Source organism: Elephas maximus, chromosome 9, assembly GCF_024166365.1.
Source record: "Elephas maximus indicus isolate mEleMax1 chromosome 9, mEleMax1 primary haplotype, whole genome shotgun sequence".
NCBI lineage: Eukaryota > Metazoa > Chordata > Mammalia > Proboscidea > Elephantidae > Elephas > Elephas maximus.
In genome coordinates this window covers 63,474,590-63,498,872 of record NC_064827.1, presented here as the reverse complement: position 1 = coordinate 63,498,872, position 24,283 = coordinate 63,474,590, and the positions used below count along the sequence as shown (strand labels likewise).

Sequence of the window (24,283 nt, the reverse complement as noted above, 5' to 3'; positions counted from 1 at the left end):
CATTTCAATTAATCAGCTGCCTCAGACTCCCGCTGCTTCCACTACACACCAGAGTCTTACACAACACTTCACTGATGAAGTAAGCCTGGAAGAGGAGACCATTGGGCCTAAGACAGCGCTTCAGCTTGAAGCTGTTGTTCCCAGAGGCTCCTGGCCCAGGGTCTGGGGCCCACTGCGGGGTCCAGCATTAGGCACAGTGGTGCTCAGGAACTGTCGTGCCTCAGGAAAAAGTAACTGCTCCTCTCTGAGCCTCAGCTACCTCATTTCTGAAATGGGGACAAGAAAGCGCTCCCTCAAGGCAGGGCAGCTCAGCACCTGTCATACAGTAAGTGCTCAGTAATGGCTGGTTCCTGTTCCTGCCTGGCTCTACAGAAGGAGGCTGCTGGCTCCCCAGAGGCAGGGACACGGAGGAGTGATTTAGCAAATCTGACCTTGGTCTCTTTTTCAGAATAAGCAGTTTACATTCTATTATGTTAGATGGAATCAGCTGAGAGTTTTCAGAGACTCAAGATGAGATTTGATTACTGAAAAAGCCACTCTACTGGGTATTTGAGGGCCTGCATGCTAATCCTTGGTCTGCCACCAACTTGCTGTGTGACCTCAGGAAAGACCCTCCCCTCTCTGAGCCTCAGTCTCAGGCTCACATGAACACCGTCAGATCATGCGTTAGACTTAACACCCTTGATTCAGAGTATTGAATGGTGACCTGGTATTAAATGGTGACCAGGCCTGGTGGAGATGGACTAGGATGGGGGGTTCCAGGTCACAGGAGTCAGGACAGAGACTAAGCCGACGGGTAGGCAGCCGGGCCCACCTTCGAGAGGGTCTCTGGCTGCTGGCCTCTGTCTCTAGCTGAGGATAGACCTCTCTGGAAAAGGGTAGCTCTGAGCACCCTGTTTATCCTAGGAATCAAAGTTGTTCTGGAGAAGTTTATACGATGTATATTAATAGTAATAATAATAACAGCAACAGCAGCAAAAATAGTTAAAGTTATTATGGTCATTTTCCAAATAAGGAAAGAGGCTCAGGACACAGGTGAGCTTGCTCATGGTCAAATGGCTAGTAAATGAAGGAGCTAGAATTTGAACCCAAGTCTGCTGCTGCCCATTCTTTTATTATCACGACCTGTCACTGTTTATCAGATGGGATTGAGTCCCCTGTCACAGCGAGTGTGGAGATCAGGGCCTAGAGGAGCCTGCCAGAAGGCTGCAGAGAGGGGCAGGGTGTTGGGGAAGACCATCTCTAAAATCCCTGTTTTCTGGGAGACTCCACTGTCCCCTGGGAACACCCATGAGCTCAGGGAGACGCTGGGCCTGGCTTGGGGGAAACAGGACCATTCTTCCAGCTCCAAGTGCAGCAGAGCGGCGAGGGCGGACGCATACCCAACATCTTGCCTTGGGCTACTCTGTGGATCGCCTGAAGTCCTCAGTCCTGTCCCCTTCTTCCCCAGTGAACAGAGGCTGGCCCACCCCTCTGGGGAGCCACTGTCCTGTATCTGCTCCCTGAGGAAGACGTTTGCAGTCAAGGCCAGGGCTGCCTGCCAGTCAGGCCCGGGCCCAGGCTTAGCAGGAGGAGTCAACTAAGGGACAGAAAATCCGGCTGACCACAGCTCTCAAGATAAAGGGGCAGAAGAAGCAGAGGGAACACACACAGGCTGAACACCTGCTGTATGCTGATACCCTAGCAGGCATCTACTGTGTGCAAGGCACTCCTTAAGTGATTATATCCCCAGGAGCATCTGACAACAGGTCTGTTCTGTTATGACCCATTTCACAGGGGAAGAACCAGAGGCTTAGGGGGAAAGTCAGCTGTCCAAGGTCAAATAGGAGGCCCTCTGCTGAGCTCTAACCCCTACTCACAGGAGCAGAGTCGTTTCAGAATCCTTACATCCCTGCAGGAGGAATTAACATCACCCATCAAACAGAAAAAAGCCTCAGAGAGGTTAAGAAACCAGCCTGAGCGCCCACAGCTGGTAACTGTGGAGGCTGAGACTTGCACCCAGGACTGTCTGATCCCAGAGTCCACACTTGCAACTGGGGCCAGTGGGCCCAGTCCCTAGTCAGCAGCCCCCCAACCCCCACCGAGGGCCAAAGTCAGAGGCCCCATCCTTCTCTAGGCCTCAAGCTCTTAGTGCTCATTTTTCCCCGAAGAACGGGGTGAGCATCAGGGCCTAGCTCATATATGGGCAGAGAAGCAGGCAGAGCCCTGCCACAGACTTCTGAGTCCGTTCCCCCGTCCCCAGCACATGTGAGGAAACCGAGGCCCAGAGAGCAGCAAGGCTCACAGGGCAAGCCAGGAACTACACAGGGACTTGTCCAGAATCGAGCTCATTCATGGGCACAGTGGGTGCTTCTCAGCCCCCACCTCAGTTGCCCCCTCCGTGAAGTGGCCCCTTTAGGCAGGGAGTCCGGGGGTCCAATCGCACAGGCTTTGCCTTCCTGCCAAACACAGCGGGGGTAGGAGGCTGGATTTCCTGACCTCTGCCCCCACTCCCAGCCCCAGAGACTTTGATGTGATTGGGAGCCTGGCTTTCTTCAAGCAGGAGATCCATTCTTCAAACCCCTGCTGGGAAGGGGTGGTGGAGACAGGTTGAGGGGGGATGATCGGTGAGTCAGAGGAAGGCCTGACCCTTGAGTCTGGGGTGGGGACAGGGGTCAGGGCTGCAGCAGCTCACCCTCCAGCTTCTTGGGCTTCCTGGAGCGGGAGGAAATGTACACCTGGTCAGGGTGGAACCTGGCTGCCCTGTGGGCCTCAGCCAGGGAGGGGCCCCACAGGCCCAGAGGAATGCCTCTTAAGCTCCCCTCACCCCAGCCTGCTCAGGCCATCTGGTTCAGGGGGAATTTTAAAAACCACTTGAAATTCAGCCAAGAGGTGAATAATAATCACAGATCCCACGCATAGAGCTTGGATATCGAGCATAGGCTGCCTGCTCTACCTGTGACATCTCGTTCCTCCTTACGACAAGGCTGTACCTGTACACAAGTGGGGGGCAGAAAACCACTACATCAGCCTTCCCAGCCCCACTGAAAACAAGGCTGGGTTCAGTATGCAAAAGAGCCAGATTCCCTGGGTTCAAATCCCAACTCCTGCCACTTTCTAGCTGTATAACCTGGGGTAGGTAACTTCACCTCTTTATGTCTCAGTTTCCTCATCTGTAAAATGGGGATAAGAATAGCATCTACAGAGTAGTGTTAAGATAAAACCAGTTACGGCATGTGATGAATACATAGTTGCTAGATACATAGTTGCTGGGTGCCGTCTAGCCAATTCCAACTCAGAGACCATATAGGGCAGAGTAAAACTGCCCCATAGGGTTTTCTAGGCTGTAATCTTTACTGAAGCAGATCACCAGGTCTTTTCTCCCATGGAGTGGCTGGTGGGTTTAAGCCGCTGACTTTTCTGTTGGCAGCTGAGCACTTAACCATTGTGCCACCAGGGAACCTTTGGTACATAGTAAATGCTAGTGATTATCCCTGGCCACCATGCTCAGACCAAAAAAAAAACCCTCCAAAAAAAAAAAACCAAAAACCAGTTGATGTGGAGTCGATTCTGACTCATGGTAACCACATGTGTGTCAGAGTGGAACTGTGCTCCATGGGTCTTCAGTGGCTGACTTTTCAGAAGTAGATTGCCAGGCCTTTCTTCCAAGGAGCCTCTGGGTGGATATCAACCACCAGCCTTTCACTCAGTAGCCGAGCACTTAACCATTTGCACTACTCAAGGACTCTCTGCTCAGATCAGGTCTTGCTTAAAACACCCTATGGCTCCCCACTACCCTCGGAGCAGAGCTAATAGGTCTATCTGTGGCTTCTGAGGCCCTGCCTGGCTTGACCTCTCTGTCTCAGCTTCATACCTCTCTGTCCCTCTGTTGAACAACTGGTGGGCCCTAAACACCCATATGCTCTCTCACCTTAGGGCTTCTCTCCTGCCTGGAACCTGGCATCAGCTCAAGCATCACCATCTTCTGGAAGCTTCCCTGATACCCTGCCCAGGTGAGGTGCCTCCTCTCAGCTCCCAAGCTGCCTGTGCTTCCACCATCAAAGTGCTGATGATGCTCTACTATATCTCTGCTAAGTTGACTGACTGACCAGCTTGATTGGGTCATGAGGGCAGGCAGGGGTCATGCCTGTCCTATTCTCTATAGTATCTGCAGTGCCTACAACAGTGTGTGGCACACAGTAGGTACTAATGAAAGAATGAATGAACAAGTGAATAAACAAAGCACAGGTACCAGAGAGCCCATTGTGCCCACTGGATAGCAAGGTTCGATGCTCATAAATGGGCTGGAAAGATGGATGGGTCCTACAACCCTGCCTGGTGCTGTGAAATCACAGATCTCAGATCTGGGCTGGGGGCAAGGACCAGAAGATGGCCTCGGGCAAGTGGCTCCATTTCAAGTGTGTCCGTGCCAGTGTCAGCCGCTGGGGGGCTGGGCACGACTTACCCGGCGTCCCTTGGCTCCCCTCATGCCTGGTGGGCCTCGAGATCCTGGAGGGCCCTGTGGGGTGAGAAGGAGTTTAGAGAAGCCCCCTTTCAAGGAGTGAGTGTGATGCTGGGGGCTAGGAGCTTGGGGGCAAAGCTTGAAGTCTTCAGTCCCAGACACGTGTTGCTCAGGAGCTATCCCCATCTCGGCCCTAGAAGCCTCCATATTGCAGGACTTGGCACCTAGCCTATTGGGAGAAGTGGTTGATACACCGCAACCCTGGGCTGTAGAGGAAGCACTAGGCATGCGTCAATGCCCTGGGGTAGATGGGAGTGGGCCTCAACCTTTCCTGGGAAGCTGGGTAGTGGGGAAAGCTTCTTGGATGAGCCATTTCCCTCTTCTTCATCTCGAAATGACATTCCTGACAAATTCCTACTTCCCTTTTCTCCCCCATCAGCAAGGAGAATATGAAAATTGAAATTCTGTCCCTCACTCCACCCTGACCCAAATATAGCCTTAAAGGTACCCAGAAAGCTCTACCAGGGAGGGTGTCATGGATTGAATTTTGTCCCCCCAAAATATCTGTCAACTTAGCTGGGCCATGAGTCCTGGTATTGTGTGACTGTCCACCATTTTATGTGATTTCCCTGTATGTTGTAAATCCTACCACTATAATGAAATGAGATGGATTAGTGGCAGTTATATTGATGAGATATACAAGATTAGATAGTGTCTTCAGCAAATCTCTTTGAGATATGAAAGAGAGAAGCAAACAGAGAGACAGGGGGACATCATACCACCAAGAAAGCAGTGCCAGGAGCAGAGCAAGTCCTTTGGACCTGAGGTTCCTGCACTGAGATACTCCCAGACCAAGGGAAGATTGATGACAAGGACCTTTCTCCAGAGCCAACAGAGAGAGAAAGCCTTCCCTTGGAGTCGACACCCTGAATTTGGACTTATAGCCTACTAGACAGTGAGAGAATAAATTCCTCTTTGTTAAAGCCACCCACATGTGGTATTTCTGTTATAGGAGAACTAGATGACTAAGGCACAAGGCGAAAAGAGCCCTGAGGAGGAAGAACCTAGAAGACAAAGTTGTGATGAGCCTGGGGTGGGGAGTGGGGAGGTGAAGCCTACCCCCGTGAGGGATGATCAAGAAAAAGGAGGGAAGGAATGAAACCAGCAGAGAAGTGGGAGGGGGAAGCAAAGAGAAGGGAATGAGCCTAGCCCACAGAAGGTGTCCCATTACCTTGGTTTGATGAAAGAACAACAAGAAGAGGAGCAAAGAAAGAGACAATGGGGATGGTTTTGTTCTTCTGTGAATTCTTAGCACCTGGCCCAGGACAGACATATGGCAAGTATTTAAGAATCTGCTGAATGAACCAATAAACATGAACAAATGAAGGGAAGAGTAGAGAGGAAGAGAAGGATGGCAGACAGAGGAAGCAGGCTGCCTCGCTGTCTAATTTCTCTCCCTTTGCTTCCAGACCAGTTCTATATGATGAGCAGTGGCTCTATCCCACAGGCCCACCAGGATCCCTGTGACAGCTTCGGGGCCTCCCAGCTCAGTGGCGGCGATTCTCTGACTGGGCATGCTCCTTTTACAAGGGAGAGGTGTCCTCGTCCCCCTCCAAATACCAGGGAGAGGCCTAGCCCCATTTGGAGGCCTCAGAAAAAACACTAGCCGCTGCCATTTCTCTCTCTTTACAGCCTCAAGGGGTACAGACACAGCCTCCATGACTTGACAGACCCCCTGACAGCTGCTGCCGAGGGACTGGGGTGAGGGCTGGGTCCCAGCCCAATCTCTTGTCGGCAGAGCTCAGCAGGGTGTGGACCCCAGCTTGGCCTAATCTGACTCCTGAATGGTGGAGAACACGAAGACTAGGTGAGAACGGATCATTTTCTAGAGCGATCTCAGACCACAGAAGGCAGGCAATGCGTTACTGGGGACTTTCAGAAGCCAAGTGTCTACTCAGAGTCAGCAGAGCAGAGGGCTTAAAAGAGCAGGTGGTAGCCCCAGAGACCCTGGTTCAAATCCCAGCTCTGCCACTTACTAATTGTGTGTCCTTGGATGAGACAGTTAAACTCTTTGGGCCTCAGTTTCATCATCTATAAAATGGGAATAAAAAGGGTCCCAATCTCCTAGAGTTGCTGGGAAGATAATGTGGAAGGCTCTCAGTAAAGAGTAGCAATTGGCTATCTCAAAGAGGGAGGAGTCCAGAAATTTGGATGCCAGACCCAGCTCTGGTCACTGGGCGGTCCTGGGCAGGTCCCAGAGCTTCAGTCTCCCCTCCTCCCCAAATAATGGGGAGAATGATTTTGGCTGACCTCAGTGGGTTTCAGAAGAACATGGAAGTTAATGTGATTTGAAAAGTGGGAAAATGCCAATCAGATGTGAAAGGTATCAACAGTTTAAATGTCACTTTAATAGTCTTACTAATAATAGTGGCAATTATCATATCTAACAAATACCCATTGCCATTGAGTTGATTCCAACTCATAGTGACCCTAAAGGACAGAGTAGAATTGCCCCATAGGGTTTCCAGGGCGTGCCTGGTGGATTTGAACTGCCAGCCTTTTGGTTAGCAGCCAAGCTCTTAACCACTACGCCATCCATTAAGCACTTAGTATATGGAGGTAGTTTGCTAAGCCTTACATCATGCACTATATCATTTATTTCTCACAACAATCTCATAATGAAGATAGTATGATGCTAGAAACTGAGTGTTGACAACAATCACACAGCTAGTAAATGCAGGAGTCAGGATTTGAACCCACGCATGTCTGATTTTGAAGTTGGTTTTCTGCACTTCTGTGCTGTCCTGTTCCCTCAGGGGCACAAAGGCAGCTGGCTGGCCAGGAGGAACCCCAAGAGATCCAAGGGTCAGCCCCTCTGATCAATAGTCAACAATGAGGTGGGGCGGGGGGGTCAGTGCAATCTTGAGATCTGAAAGCAGCAAGTGACTGATTTCACTAAGTCCATACTAATCCATTAAATACATGGAAACACTGAAGCCATCTGAGAAGGGACTCTCGAGGCCACGCAGTCACTGAAGCCATCTGAGAAGGGACTCTCGAGGCCACGCAGTGAGAGCCAGAAAGGAGGTGCTGAGAATTGTCTCAGCTTGGTTCAGGCCTATCAGAAATGGAAGTCTATATTTAGCTGAAATATCCTGTGACCGAGGAATTGGGGGGTCAGTGGAGCCACAGCAAGCCTTCATTAGGGAGGGATTTCACAGGACTTTCCTTCTAAGTGCTGATCAGGGCATTCCCACTTCCAGTTTCCACAACTCCCACTGGTCTTCAGTTTTGTCTCCATGACTCTTTTCTAGTCCTTCCTCCTCCCACTGGACAGATGGGAAGATTGAGGCCCAGGGAAGCTGAGCACCTGGGCCCAGGAGCTGGAATGTGATGATGGACTCCAAGCATCCTTGTACCTGGCTTTAGTCTGGCACAGCCCACCCTGATGGGCTTCAGTCATCCATCTCCAGGTGCATGTGCTGGGCCACGGTGCTCAGATTCCTGGGAATACTAGGGAGGGGGCTGGATAGCAGCTTTTGGCTAAATGGGCTGGAGCTCTGGATTCCAAGTTGGGCACTCCAGATAGCCATGCTGGTCCCACTTTCTGTCTCCAACAGTCCCACCTCCAAGTCTCCAACCCCTCCACCCAGTTCCAGGCCAGATGTGGCTTCCCCTCATGAACAGGGGGAAGAACATGTCATTGGGAACCCAGAGTGCTGGCTTCTGATCCAATCTCTGCACCATAAGAACATTCCAGCTCACCTTTGTGGGGGTGGACAGGCCTTCAAAATAGTGGGGTGCTTGACAGCCCTCCTAGTGCTGAGTACCTCCTTATTTGGATGGTGGTTACTTGTGTTCCCAATCTAACCCAAACCCACTGTTGTCAAGTCAATTCTGACTCATAGCAACCACATAGGATAGGGTAGAACTGTCCCATGGGGTTCCTAAGGCTGTAATCTTTACCGAAGCAGACTGCTAAATCTTTCTTCTGCAGAGTGGCTAGTGGGTTCGAACCACTGACCTTTTGCTTAGCAGCCAAGTGCTAAGCCTAGGCACTCAATAAAGATCTGCTAATGGGTGACAGAGCATATCTGACTCCCCCACTCAACAGTGAGACTCTAAAGAGGAAGATCTATTTCTTATCATTTCTGCACCTTCAGAGACAAACATATGCCCAGCACATAGTAGGTGTGCAGGAAAATTCACGAACTGAGCTGACCCGGCTTCCCCAGTTGGTACAGACAATTGGTCTCTGTGAACTTCCGTGGATTCAAACCATCAATAGCTCCTGTTCCCTCCATCAGACCCCCGTGAGCTCCCATCACCCCCTAACCCTGCCCCAGACCTGTGCCTCCCCTGGCTGGTTCCCCCACACATACCCTTTCCACTGTCTCCTCCTCCACCTCGGCTGAAGTGAGTGCCCTTCCCCAGTCTCCATCCTCCACCAGCTGGAGAGCACAACCAAATAAGAGCAGCCCCTCCCCACCATCTACATCACACTCCAGGCTCAAGGGAGTGAAGGTGGCCCAGAATCTCAGTGTTCCTGGCTAGGCCCCTCCCTGTCCCCAGCCTCACCTGCCACTCTGCCCTGAGGTCCTCAGGAAGATCCATGTTTCCTCATTCACACCGGAAGCCCAAGATCCCTGCTGTCCCTCGGCTCTGACCCTCAACCCATTTGTCCCCAGCACTTCCCACCTTCTTCCCTGCTCTGCCATAGCAGGTGTTACTTATTTATTTGGGCTATCTCTCCCCCACCCCAACCTGCACCCCACGCCCCCCACCATACCAGGAATATAAACTCCAAGAGGGGAGAGGCTGTCTTCTAGCTTGTTCGCTGCTACATCTCCAGACTCTAGAGCTGCCCCAGGCACATGCTAGACAGTCAGAATTTACCGAGTGAGTGAATGAACCAAATCAATAATGGTGCTAGTGACCAAGATGCTCCTGGGTAACGAACACTGCTATGTGCAAGGCATGTTAGCTGCACTGTTCCATTAACCCACATGATCACACTATGCTGATTTTCTCAATTTTTCAGATGAGCAAGAGTTTGGCTCAGAGAAGTTACATGATCTGCCCTGGATGATACAGCCAGGGAGTGGAAGAGCTGGCATTCAAACTCAGGTCTGACTCTCAGGCCTAGACTCCTTACCCTGACGTGACAGTGGGTTTGAGCTCAAGGACCACAAGGAATGTTATGGATTGAATTGTCCCCCCAAAATATGTGTTGGAATCCTAACCCCAGTACCTGTGTATGTAATCCTGTTTGCTTTGTTATATTAATTAGATCATACTTGAGTAGGGGGGGTTCTAAATCTAATCACTTCTGAGTTATAAAAAGAGCAGATTAGACAGAGACACACACACGGAGGAAGACAGAAGCCATGTGAGAATTGCCAAGGAACCAAAGAATGCCTAAGGATACCCACAAGGAAGGAACTGAAAGGCCAAGACCCTGAATTGGACTTTTAGCTTCCAGAACTCTGAGAAAATAAATTTCTGCTCTTTACAGCCACCCACTGGAGGTATTTCTGTTAAAGCAGCACTAGGTAACTAAGACAGAAGGCATTGCTTACCGGGGGTCCAGGCTCTCCGGGGAACCCAACACTGCCTGATGTTCCAGGGTGACCCTACCAAGAGAGAAGGAAAAGGAGGAGTCGGCTGTGGAAGGTGCCTCTTCCTCCTTCAGTCTAGGAGGGCAGCAGGCAGGTCCTGGGAGGAAGGAGCAGATCATCCCAAATGTCCAGGGCAGGCACAGGCAGGCAGAGGGGAGCAGAGCTCTTGCCGAGGCTGCGACAGGAGAGAGCAAGAGGATGCAGACTTACTCCTTACCATCGACCCCTTGGGTCCAGGTGCGCCTGGGGGTCCCATCATGCCCCGGTCACCCTGTGATAGAGACAGGAATTCAAGGAGTCATGGCTATGGGGTGGCTCTGTGGGGGCGGGTGTAGAGGGGCCTTCCAGAGGCCCAAGAAGGACAGGGACTTGCCCAAGGTTTACAGAGTCCCCGCCCACCTCATACTGCATCACTCAGGGTGGTGATGAGGGTGGGTGGGGATCTGTGATTTCACTCAGCAGAAGCCAAGACCTCTGGCAAGCCCTGGGTGGCCTTCCCATCCATGGCAGCGTGCCACACAGTGGGTCTTCCTGGGGCAAAGATGGTCCTGATTAAGGATGCACTAATTACATTGTCCCCTTTGATCCTGGCCCATATCATGTGGTCCTCATTAGGCCTGGCATCCCCTGGGCTGGGCTGGCTGAGGCAGATATGGCAGCAGATGGCATTTCCTTGCCTGCCCCACCCCCTTGCCCAAACTTAGATGAGACACTGCAGAATTGGAGACATGACTCAGTCCCTTTTGACCGACCCACTTGGAGACTGGGCAGAGATGGTGGGTGTAGCAGACAGAGCTACAGCCAGGAGATAGGAACCCTGGGTTCCAATCCTGGCTTTGTTTGGGGGAGGCCCTGTTTTTTGTATCCACACATCCAGCAAACATTTATTGAGCATTTACTATGTTCCTGGAACTATATTCCAGGCCCTAAAGATAAAATGGTGAGCAGAAATAGACAGACCCTCCTCCCACAGAGAGGATAGAGCATAGTGGGGAGACAGACAAGAACCACCAGAACAAAGACAAAGTACTACCAAGGGCCAGAGCAGTGAGGGAGTGGGGTCATGGTGCCAAGGCATTAATATAGAGGGAATTGACCCACCTGGGCACAGGGAAGTGTTGCTTGAACTGAGCTGAAGGACAATTAAGAGTTATCCAGGGAAAAAGGGGGGTGGGTGGGTGGGAAGAATGTTCCTGGCCAAAGGAACAGTATGGGCAATGGTTGGGAGGCGAGGAGGGACGTGGAACATTTGAGCAACAAAAGAAGGCCAGAGTTGGTGTTGATAGGGTACGATAGTTATGTAAGATGTTACCATTGGGGGAAACTGGGTGAAGGGTACGTGAGACCTCTCCGTACTCATTTTTGCAACTTCCTGTGAATCTCTAATTATTTCAAAATACAAAAGAAGAAGAAGGCCATAAGGCATGGGACTTAGCGAGCGATGAGGATTGAGGCACAAGATTAGCTTGCCAACAGAGATGGTGCCATGCTTGTATGGCTGCTTCCTCTCTCTGGACCTGCTTCTCCATCTCTTCAATGGAAATAATATCGGCTCTCCCAGAGGGCCTGCTCTGGGAATCAGATGAGCCCCTTCAAAGGAAAGCACTTACCATCCAGGGCCCAGAGTGGGAGCCGGGAAGTCAAAGGCTGTTTTTGAACTGGGAGCCAACGTGAAGCAGAATGACTTCGTGGGCAAAGTGTGGCCTCTGGTATGGAACCTGGTTCATATCCCAGCTCTACCACTCAGTATCTGGGTGACTTAGAGCAAGTTAACTCCTCTATTTGAGCCTCAGTTTTTCTCATCTGTAAAATGGAGCTGCTGAAGGGATTAACAAGGCAACCTCAGGAAAGGTGCTCCTTTTCTGAAAAGATAAAGCCTTGCCTCCCTCCCTGCTGCCCACCTCTGAGCAGTGCCAGTGGGTGGCCCTAAGGAGGCCAGAACACATGCATTAGCTGGTCATCAAATAAAAGTCTAACTGTGCTTGAGGGTGGAGACAGGAGGGCAGGGCAGGAGCCCCAGGGGATGCTGGGAAAGGGGAAAATGGTCTTTGAGAGCCTGGAATGTCCAGACAGCGAGGAGAGAGGCCAGGGGAGAGCCCTCTGTCACCCTCAAGCCACCTGCCCCCTTTCACCTTTTAAACATTTCAAAACACAAGCTCTATTTGTTTATTTATTTAACCTCCGCACAATTTACCTTTTCTCCCATGATTCCCGGCTCCCCGACCAGACCAATGAATCCCAGCAGTCCCTATGAGAAACATTCATGGAGGCAAGGGAAAGGGAAAACAGTGTGAATTCAGGGATGTGCTGAGCTGTAAAGGCAATTCGTCTGCATTTTTCTTCCTCTAAACCTCGATTCCCCTAGTGTCCCCCGCCTCGCGCTTGGTAATCCAGCCGGCATGGGGCTGCCACTGCAGAGAGCTTGCCTCTCTGGGCACCAAGCTCACTTCCCTCACTCCACCAGATGGTTCTGATTTTGGAGCCAAGTGGTGGGGCGGCTGCCAGCATCCCTGGGAGCACCACACATTCTTCTCGTGCCAGGAGCAGGCTGGGAGGCAGCCACGTTCGGAGAGGGTGGGGGCGGAGGATAGCATTTAAGCTGTGCTGGGAAGAAGTCTGCCTGTGAGAAATCTGTCCCCATCTTTTGGGGCCTTGGGGATGTTTCAAAGAGAGAAACAAACCCGCCGGCTGGGATAGAAATAGCTTAAGAGCCTCCGCCAAGAGACCTGATTGAAATCTGGGAAGTGAGGCCTTTTCCTGTCTTCTGAAATGCTTTCTCTCCTCTTTCTGAAAGGACACGCACATACACACATACACACACACACACACGCACTGTGGTTCCTTTTGCTCTTTTTAACTTCACTGGGTGCTAAGTTGCTTCTGTGTTCCAGGGGTTTCTCCCAGGTGGCTGTAAGCCTGCTGTGTCTTCCTGAGTCGGCAAATGTGCACACACACAGCGAGGGTGAAAAGTCTAGAGAAGTCACCCAGGAAGGCAAGCCCAGATGTCAGGGGCCCCAGGCCCTGTCTCATCTCTGCTAAGGAAAACACAGAAGGGGTTCTTGTGTGGTTCAAGGGAACAGAAGTGTCTTTGGGGGAATACAGATTTGCAGTCAAGAGCTGCTAGGAGAATTAAGGAAAGACTGAGAGATGAGTAGAATTTTCCCATAAAGTCTACCTCTAGTCCCCAAAATCTGGCCAGAGAAGAGCAGGACCTTGGGCCTGAATGGAAACAGGCCATAAGTCATAGGCCCAGGAGGTAACGCCGGCCCACCTGTCAGTCAGCTAAGGCGAGGGGACACCAACCAATTCCAAAGTATTCCTGATACTTTGGAATCCAAAAGACAGTTTTAAAGTAGTAACAGAGGCCAGGACCATGCTTGCCTGTGCTGCTGCTGCCTGGGATTTCAACTCCACTCTGTCTGGCTCCAAAGCCTGTACACCTTCCCCTCCACCCTGAGGCCTCCAAAGCCTGTGGCTGTGCACAGGGCACAGATCTTCCTGGCACCCTGGCACCATCGCTGTACGTGGGGGGTCCTGTGCCTGCCCCTGGCTCCCTGGGCCCAGAGACCCTTCGGAGGTTACATATGAGGGGTGAGGGGTACAGTACAAGGCATAAGGTCACGGCTAATACATATGTGACAGAGAATAGCCAACTGTTTGACTTTTGGAATAACTTAATTTAAAATAATAAATTAGAACATTTTCAAGATGCTAGCAACATTAGCAATGTTAACAGTATGGCTGCAATTATTGAGCACTTACTATGTGCCACGCCCTTTGCCTGGCACTTTACTATGTCATTGTCATGCCATCTTCAGCTTGGGAACCATGGGAAAATCTCAGAGCCTCTCGGAACCTTACCTGCAGAATAGGGGAAGACAAAGGTCCCTACTTCTGGGGCTTCTTTGGAGGATTCAAGGTAATGCATGGCACAGCCAGGTACTCCATAAATGTTAGTTCCCTCCAATCCCACCCTAAATTTATATTAAAAGGGCACGGGGTTAAGACAGTGGGCCAAGCTCCCCACAAGGGAGCAGTCAGACTTAGAAAAAGCCAAATGAAGGGAATAAAAATCGCTCTGTCAAGAGGCCCCTGCCTGACTGGCTCAAAGAAACAGAAATTTCATAGCTACTTTAAATTTATGAGTTATTAGGTCCTGGAAGGCAGGCAGGTCATAAACCTCAAACAAGAAGCCAAACAGGACCCTAATGAATAAGGGCCATACAGTAAGTGCCCCGTTCCCCACCCCCAACACTGGGACCGCCCTGGGGCACTGTCCCGGAACATCCTGGCGGGCCTCCTGTGGGTGGAGCCCAGGCTGAGGCCCAGGACTTCCACCTGGCAGGGCAGGCGGAGGGGTGGTTCTGAAAGCTGCTATGGGCATGGTTAGCTCCTTTGGGGCTGGCATGGTACCTGCAGCAAGCATTGCACAGGCAGGATCTGAGTCCCGATTTAGGAGAGGAGGCTGGCTGGGCCCTCACGTTGACCACAGATACAGAGCCGTTGTTTCCTATGACAGTGTCTCTCTCTCGCCCTTCTTTCTCACATAGAACATTCTGCTAGGCACTGGCAGTGCAACTGAGACCACGACGGTCATAGATCTTTGTGGGAACTAGACTTCTCAGGGTTAAGTGTCCGTATGCCTGGCTTTCCTGCTGGACAGAGCTTCTTGAGGGCCCAAGACTCAAAACCATCTTGTATCGCCAGCACCTAGGACAGGGCCCACCAAGCAGCCTGTGCTCCCACTAGCTCTTAGATAAATGCGAGGGTTTGAGGAAGTTAAAGAGTTCCCTGGTGGCACAGCGGTAAAGAGTTACAGCTACTCACCACAAGGTTGGCAGTTTGAATCCACCATCTACTCCTTGGAAACCCTATGGGACAGTTCAGCTCTGCCCTATAGGTTTGCTATGAATTGGAATTGACTCGATGGCAATAGGGCTGGGTTTTTTTTTTTTTTTTTTAATGGGCAGGTGGGGCCCTGGTGGCATTGTGGTTAAGAGCTCAGTTGCTAACCAAAGGTCAGCAGGTCAAACCCACCCGTTGCTTTCTGAAAACCCCACGGGGCAGTTCTACTGTATCCTACAGGGTCACTATGCATCAGAATTGACTCGACAGCAATGGGTAATGGGCAAGTGGAGAGCATGGTCTTGGGAACCCAGAGACCTAAGTGTCGGTCTTGATTCTGACAGTTAACCACCTGTGTGATCTTGAGTAAGTTACTTAACTTCTCAGAGCCTCCGTTTTCTAATTTGCAAAATACCCACTGCCATAGGGTTGTTGGGGGGAATTGCACACAACAGTGTATAAAATGTTGGGCACAGAGCCTGGTATGCAACAGGTGTCCAATAAATGTAGTTGTTATTACTATAAGGAGGTCCTATGGCATTGAGCTTTGCATCTCTTTCCTAGGGGTCTGTCCTCTGCCATGGTTTTTCCATGAACAGGAAATTGCTGCCCCTTCCCTGTGACCACATGGGGAGAGGGCCATGAGAAGGGCCAACACGGCAAGCCAACAGGCCTTGTAGCAGCCACAGGGCTCCAGTTCTGTCTGGCAACTTAGATGGGTCTCTGTTTCTTACTATAGTCCACACTGGCTGGGCAGCTAGCTGTGGGCTCTGGAGACCAAGTGGGGGCTCTGCTGACACTCCTGGTTCTACCTTTGCCACTACCCAGCTTAGTCATCTTGATCAAGCTTGCTCTCCATAACTTCAGGTGGCCAGTGTGGACTAGAATCGGGGGGTTCTTCCCTGGGGCCTATGGAAATCCCCTTGGCAGGAATTTTGGGTGTCTGTGAACTTTAATTAGAAAACAACGACTTTTAATTTCACTAACCTCTAATTGAAATTTAGCGTGTTATTCAACTGTGAGTGTAGGCAACAAACCACAATAGTATTATCAGTACTTGTAACCTTGTCACAGATATTTACATGTCACATTGCAATCATTGCTGCAGAGATCACAAAATGTATCATTAAGGATCACTGCCTCTTTAAAATAAGGTAGTTATTAGACTCGCTGCTTGTTGCTGTTGCTAGGTGCCATTTAGTCAGTTCTGACTCATAGCAACACTACGTACAACAGAACAAAACACTGCCAAGTCGAGCACTATTCTCACAATCATTGCTGTGTTTGAGCCCATTGTTGCAGCCACTGTGTAAAGCCACCTTGTTGAGGGTCTTCCTTTTTTTTGCTGACCCTCTACCTTACCAAGCATGATGTCCTTCTCCAAGGTCTGGTCCCTGCTGATAACATGTCCAAAGTACATGAGACCAAGTCTCGCCATCCTTGCTTCTAGGAAGCATTTTGGCTGTACTTCTTCCAAAACAGATTTGTTCATTCTTCTGGAATTCCATGGTATATTCAATATTCTTCGCCAACACCATAATTCACATGCATCAATTCTTCTTTGGTCTTCCTTACTCACTGTCCAGATTTTGCATGCATCTGATGCAATTGAAAATACCACGGCTTGGGTCAGGCGCGGCTTAGTCCTCAAGGTGAGATCTTTGCTTTTTAACGCTTTCAAGAGGTCTTTTGCAGCAGATTTGCCCAATGCGATGTGTCATTTGATTTTTTGACTGCTGCTCCCATGGGTGTTGATTATGGATCCAAGGAAAATGAAATCCTTAACAACTTCAATATTTTCTCCATTAATCATGATGTTGCTTATTGGTCTTGTTGTGAGGATTTTTTTTTTTTATATATATACTGAGGTATAATCCATACTGAAGGCTGTAGTCTTTGATCTTCATCAGTAATTGCTTCAAGTCCTCCTCCCTTTCCGAAAGCAAGGTTGTGTCATCTGCATGTCACAAGTTGTTAGTCTTCCTCCAATCCTGACGCCACATTCTTCTTCATATAGTCCAGCATACAGACTGAATAAGTATGGTGAAATGATACAACCCTGACCCACGACTTTCCTGATTTTAAATAACGCAGTATCCCCTTGTTCTGTCTGAACAACTGCCTCTTGATCTATTACAGGTTACACATGAACACAATTAAGTGTTCTGGAATCCTCATTTTCACAATGCTATCTATAATTTGTTATGATCCACACAACTAAATGTCTTTGCATAGTCAATAAAACACAGGTAAACATCTTTCTGGTATTCTCTGCTTTCAGGCAAGATTCATCTGACATCAGCAATGATATCCCTCGTTCCACATCCTCTTCTGAATCCAGCTTGAATTTCTGGCAGCTCTCTGTTGATGTACTGCTGCAACTTCTTTTGAATGATCTTCAGCAAAAAATTATACTTGCATATGATATTAATGATTTTGTTCAATAATTTCCGCATTCCTTTGGATCACCTTTCTTTGGAATGGGCACATACATGGATCTCTTGCAGTTGGTTGGGCAGGTAGCTGTCTTCCAGATTTCTTGGCATAGACAAGTGAGCACTTCTAGTGTTGCTTTTGTTTGTTGAAACATCTTAATTGGTATTCCGTCAATTCCCAAAGCCTTGTTTTTCACCAATGCCTTCAGTGCGGCTTGAACTTTGCCCTTCAGTACCATCAGTTCTTCATCATGCACTGCCTTCTGACATGGCTGAACATTGATCAGTTCTTTTTGGTACAGTGACTCTGTGTATTCCCTCCATCTTCTTTTGATGCTTCCTGCATCATTCAACATTTTGCCACAGAATCCTTGCAACTCGAGGCTTTAATTCTTTTTCTTCAGTTCTTTCAGCTTGAGAAATATTGAGTGTGTTCTTCCCTTTCGGTTCTCTAACTCCAGGTCATTTCATTAGAATACTTTATCTTCTCAAGTCACCATTTGAAACCTTCTGTTCAGGTCTTTTTCTTCACCATTTCTTCCTTTTGCTCTAACTACCCTATGTTCAAGAGTAGGTTTCAGAGTCTCTCCTCACATCCATTTTGATCTTTTTTCTTTCTTTCTTTCTTTTTTCTGTCTTTTAAATGATTGTTTGCTTTCTTCATATCTGATGTCCTTGATGTCATTCCAACTTGTCTGGTCTTCGGTCATTAGTGTTCAATGTGTCAAATCTATCCTTGAGATGATCTCTAAATTCAGGTGGGATATATTCAAGGTCCACCTTTGGCTCTCGTGGACTTGTTTTAATTTTTTTCAGCTTCAGCTTGCACTTGAATATGAGCAATTGATGGTCTGTTCCACAGCTGGCCCCAGGCACTGTTCTGACGGATGATATCGAGCTTCTCTACCATCTTTTTCCACAGATGTAGTCGGTTTGATTTCTGTGTATTCCATCTGACGAGATCCATGTGTACAGTCGCCATTTATGTTGTTGTAAAAGGTATTTACAATGAGTAAGTCGTTAGTCTTGCAAAATTCTACCAGGAGATCTCTGGTGTTGTTTCTATCACCAAGACCATATTTTCCAGCTACTGATCTTTCTTCTTTGTTTCCAACTTTTGCATTCCAATCAACAGTAATTACCAATGCATCTTTTTTAAAAAAAATTTTATTGTGCTTTAAGTGAAAGTTTACAAATCAAGTCAGTCTCTCATACAAAAACTTACATACTCCCAATTGCTCTCCCCCTAATGAGACAGCCCGCTCCCTCCCTCCACTCTCTCTTTTCGTGTCCATTTCCCCAGCTTCTAAGCCCCTCTACCCTCTCACCTCCCCTCCAGGGAGGAGACGCCAACATAGTTTCAAGTGTCCACCTGATCCAAGAAGCTCACTCCTCACCAGACCAATGCATCTTGATTGAATGTTTGATCAATTTCAGATTGCAAAAGTTGGTAAAAATCTTCAATTTATTCATGTTTGGCATTAGTGGTTGGTGCATAAATTTGAATAATAGTCATATTACTGGTCTTCCTTGTAGGTGTATGGGTATTATCCTATTACTCACAGCACTGTATTTCAGAATAGATCTTGAAATGTTCTTTTTGATGATGAACATGATGCCATTTCTCTTCAATTTATCATTTCCGGCATAGTGGACCGTATGATTGTCTGATTCAGAGTGGCCAGTGTCAGTCCATTTAAGCTCACTAACACCTAGGATATTGATCTTCAAGTGTTCCATTTTAATTTTGACAACTTCTAATTTTCCTTGATTCATACTTTGTAAATTCCACATTCTGATTATTAATGATGTTTGTAGCTGTTTCTCATTTTGAGTCGTGCCACATCAGCAAATGAAGGTCTTGAAAGTTTTATTCCATCCACATCATTAAGATGACTCTACTTTGAGGAGGCAGCTCTTCCCTGGTCATATTTTGAGTGTCTTCCAACCTGAAGGGCTCATCTTCTGGCACTATATCAGACAATGTTCTGCTGCTATCCATGAGGTTTTCACTGGCCAATTTTTTCAGAATTAGATAGCCAGGTCCTTCTTCCCAGTCTTAGTCTGGAAGCTCTGCTGAAATCTGTCCACCATGAGTGACCTTGCTGGTATTGAAATACCAGTGGCATAGCTTCCAGCATTACAGCAACACAGAAACCACCACAGTACGACAAAACCGATAGACACATGGTGAAGACCTGCTGCTAGATACCATTATTTAATGTATTAGTAAAGAAGCATATATATGCATATATAGCATTTTAATACAGTTTCACAATTATATTTCAATATAATTAATACCCTTGGTAATCCTTTGTTTTTTATTTTATACATTTAAGAACTCTATTCTGAAAAGGTATCCATGGGCTTCAAAGGGTTCCAAAGCACAAAAAGAAGTTAGAAGCCCCTGGATAAAGTAACTCCCAGGGATCCTTTGGTGCAGAATATTGAATACACCATGGACTGCCAGAAGAACAAACAAATCTGTCTCGAAAGAAGTACAGCCAAAATGCTCCTTAGAAGCAAGGATGGTGAGACTTTGTCTTGCTTACTTTGGACATGTTATCAGGAGGGACCAATCCCTGGAGAATGGCATTATGCTTGGTAAAGTAGAGGGTCAGCAAAAAGGAGGAAGACTCTCAATAAGATGGATTGACACAGTGGCTGCCATAATGGGCTCAAACATACCTACTGTTGTGAGGATGGCACAGAATCGGGCAACGTTTTGTTCTACTGTACACAGGGTAGCCATGAGTCGGAACCGACTCGACAGCACCTATAAACAACAACAACAGAGACCCTTTGTGTCCTAATATTCTAGGATTCTGAGCATCCATTTCCCCAGGGCCCTACTGTCACCATAACTATGAAATTTAATTTGCTGATGGTATTGCCTTTCCTTTTCCAATCAGGAAATATACCCAGGTTGCAGCAGCCTTTCCAACTCCTGGGCTTCCCACAGAACGTGCTCAAATGACATTGGAAAGACTTCAAAACTCTGAGCCTCCCCCTGCCTTTCTTTCTTTCTTCCCACCAACAGATGTTTCAGGCCTGGTGAGGAAGCCCATCCTGTACGACTCTCACACCATCAATGGTGCTTCTCAGCACAGCCAAATTCTTCTGGGCCCCCGGTATCACCCTTCTTCCTGCCTGAGGCAGTCCCCTCTAGGGTTCTGGAGTGAGTGGGAGTGAGACTCTTCATTATCGGAGTGGGAGAAAGTGCCCCCTTCCATCCTCCAAGCCCAGAGGTCAAGCTTTCAGGAGGCACCAGGGCCTGGGAAAAAGGACTGAAGCTGTCAGTCTCCCCAGCACTCAGATCTGCCTCCATCCAGCACCCAGGGCCCCAGCACTTTGATAATTGAAGATGGTGACCTCAATCCTCCTCTTTAATGGCCAGTTGCAACCTCTTCTCTCCAGACCTTGGCCTGGCTTTGCACTGGCCAGAGCGGCTGGTTTGAATTTCATTTTCTTTATAATTTAGGGATGCCTGGACCAAGAGCTCCTGGCAAGCGGTTTTACTTCTCTGATCTTCAACTTCCCCATCTGTACACTGAGGGGAGCACATGCCCTGATCGTTCAGGGCTCTTCCAGCTTTAAAGCTCTGGGAGCGAAATCATGTAACCTCACTGAGTAAATGCACAGAAAACGTCCGCGCAGAGCCAGGACTCAGGGAATGGCTTTCTCATTCAGTGACTTCACCTCTCTGAGACTCAGGGTGCACATCAACGAAGGGGGGAGGACAAGCGGACCTACCTGGAGCACTATTATGAGAATTAAATGGGGTGCTGCATGTAGAGTGCTTAGCACAGGGCTTCGCACACAGTAAATGCTCAATAAATGGAGCCATAATGTTCAGAGACTTACCTGCTCACCCACGGGCCCGGGCCGCCCGGGATTCCCTGGCTCTCCCTGCAAAGAAACAAAGAGGGGGGGGTCACTTGGGATGGGAGGTGGGAGTCTAGACCTCTTGGGGAATTCTCCAAGCTATTGGCTTTTGTTCCTTTGGTGGGGATGGCTCAGGAACTTCATGACCAATGTCTGGCCTTGGAGACCCCAAACAAAAAGCAGGGACAAAGGGACACTTGGACAGAACCTCTGGTCCCAAGGCTGAGCTTAGTTACCCATTCCCTGAGTGACCCATGGCAGATTACTGCACACCCTGATGTTTATATGTCATTTGGGCCCTTATTAACCCACTGCATTTTGGGGAGGTGAAAGCTGAGGCCCAAAGAGGTAAAGTGGTCTGCCCAAGGTCATATAGCAAACTAGGGGTAGGGCTAGATTTGGCCCTTGGTCTGCCTGATTTTAATTCCCATTCCCACTGCACTATGCCGCTCTGCCACAGGAAAAGCAGGGAACTGGGGAGCCCAAGACCCCAACCCACCTGAGCTCTGCCACCAGCTCTTGTGGTGAACTTCATGAGTCTGTCTCTGCCCTGGCTGGGCTCAGCCTCCCCAGCTATAACACGAGGAGATCAGCCTCATGTGTCCGAGGCTATTTCTAGCTCTCACACCCAGGGGCCTATCTCAGCCTTGTCTATCAGCTCCATCCCATGCAGGGGTGGCTTCTGTGTATTCAGGCAGCCAGGAGGGGAGAAGGCTACTCCTCTGATCCCTGAAGACTCTGGAAATGAGGTGCAGGGTCCAGTGTAACCGAATCAGTGTGAACTGGATAAGGCAATGGGATAAATCCACCCGGCCTTGTCACTGTTCCTGCCACAGAAACCCAGCTGGTGCCTGAGGGAACAAGGCTGAGACCTCAGAGGGCAGGGCACGGCTGGACCAGCAGGGAGTTTTCCACAACCCTTTGGCTCAGAAATGGATGTGGCTCATAGCAATCCCGGTCAGTCCATGTCAGCCTTCCCACAAACTCCTTTCCCAGACCTCAAACTCACAAAAACTAGTGGGGCCAGGACCAACAGGTGGGCAGCTTCCCCTGAGGGGAGAGGAACAGAGCTCTGAACTAGGGGATCAGGAGACCTGGGCTCCTCCAGCTCTTTAACCCTCTGGGGGTTTGCCCATCTGTAAACGTGGCCCAACAATTCCCGCCCAGGCAGGGATTCACCAAGGGGGGTCCTTGGAAAACCATTAAGTGAAGTTGCCTGTGTGTTGAGGATTATCCTTCTCCCACCCCAAGTCAGTTTTCTTTTCATAACATAAAAAAAAAAAGACTATTAACCAAATTAATACATTTTGGCAGAATAATTTGGAAGCAGATAGTAGTGATTGTTGGGCCACACGATAAATGTAATCAATGTCACTGAATTGTACATGTAAAAAATGCTGAATTGGCAAATATCATTATATATATATATATATATATATATATTTTTTTTTTACCACAATAAAATAATTTTAAAAAGGTAATACATATTTACTGTGTACAGTGGGGAAAATATAGAGGCCCAGAGAAGAAAATTAAAATCTCCTATAATCCCATCCATCAACATCTCAGCCTGCTCTGTGCATAGAGGGACACAATGCCACTCAGCCCTGCAACAGACTCACCTTTAACCAAAGCCAAGCCCACCACCGTCGAGTTGATTCGGACTCAGAGTGACCCTACAGGACAGAGCAGAACTGCCCCATAGGGTTTCCAAGGTTGTAATCTTTATGGAAGCAGACTGCCACATCTTTCTCCTGTGGTGCTGCGCCTGGGTTTCAACCACTGACCTTTCAGTTAACAGCCAAGTGCTTAACCACTGTGCCAAAATGGCTCCTTACCTTCCCGTTATATAACCGTGACCTTCTTGTTTTAGGGAAACCCTGGTGGCGCAGTGGTTAAGTGCTACAGCTGCTAACAAAAAGGTCGACAGTTTGAATCCACCAGGTGCTTCTTGAAAACGTTCTACAGGGCAGCTCTACTCTGTCCTATGGGGTCACTATAAGTTGGAATGGACTCAACGGCAACGGGTTTTTTTTTTCCAGTTTTATAGCCTGCTCTGCTCCTGACTGCCCACTACACACAGACATCTCCCCATCTTGTCTTCTGGATATTCCATAAGGCCATCTTTGGTGCCTGTGTTATATCCCATTGCTTGAACATAGGAGTCACTGTTGGACATTCCGGCCACATCCATTTTTTCTCTGTTACCAATACTTTGTGATAAAGCAAGGCCCTTTCCCCCCTTTTCACAACTGGCCATGAGACTTGGACCTTGTCCTGGGGCCCTCAGGTGTTGGCTCCCTCTCTTGTCTTCCTCAGGCACCCTCTCACCCTCTGCCCAGCCCAGCCTCCTCTGGCTTAAACCCAGCATCCATCCCCAGGTGCACTCACCTTCAAGCCATCTGGGCCGGGCCTCCCAGGAAAGCCCTTCCTGCCAAGGTGACCCTGCAACAGAGAGAAAGAGTGGGAGGAGCTGGGTGGGTACAACATAGCTGGAGTCCCAGGGGCTCCAAGGACCTGGCCCAGGGTAGCCATGGGCAGAAAAGGACCACAATGCCACCAGGCAGCCAGCTGTGTTAGGGGTACAGAGGGGGGCTCTAGCTGTGTGAGCTCAGGAAAGTCCCCTCCCTGCACTGGTCTCCTCATTTGTAAATGGGGATGATGATACCTGCTTTCAAGGTGTGAGGGGAAGGAGGGGGTTTGACAGAGTATAAAGGGCACCACCGACAGCAAAGTGTGCTCTGGGGACCCTTGGGTATCCTTGAGGCTCATTCAGGAGCTCATGAGGTCAAAACTATTCTCATAATAATACTAAAATGTCATTTGCCTTTGCCACTGTCCTCTCATGAGCATTTAAGTGGAGGTTTCCAGAAGCTACAGGATGTGTGATATCACAACAGACAGAATGAAGAAGCAGATGTGAGAATCCAGCTGTCTTCTATTAAGCCAGACATTAAAGAGATTTGCAAAAATGGTGTTAAAAAAAAAAAAAAAGCCACTATTTTCACTGAATTATTTTGCTTTGGAAACTATGGCTATTTTTCAGAACGATATTATTT

General features: G+C 48.8%; 1 protein-coding gene across 7 annotated transcripts in view; it reads right to left on the bottom strand.

Annotated features, from left to right (window-relative positions):
* Positions 1-24,283, bottom strand: part of COL27A1 (collagen type XXVII alpha 1 chain) — a 167,206-nt gene that overhangs the window by 54,508 nt on the left and 88,415 nt on the right. For all 7 annotated transcript variants that reach the window (XM_049895041.1, XM_049895040.1, XM_049895044.1 and 4 more), the window contains 6 exons: positions 23,616-23,669; positions 21,204-21,248; positions 12,254-12,307; positions 10,277-10,330; positions 10,021-10,074; positions 4,445-4,498 (listed from right to left, as the gene is read on the bottom strand). In XM_049895041.1, the coding sequence (XP_049750998.1) occupies positions 4,445-4,498; positions 10,021-10,074; positions 10,277-10,330; positions 12,254-12,307; positions 21,204-21,248; positions 23,616-23,669 (315 nt within the window). The remainder of the gene's footprint in view (positions 1-4,444; positions 4,499-10,020; positions 10,075-10,276; positions 10,331-12,253; positions 12,308-21,203; positions 21,249-23,615; positions 23,670-24,283) is intronic.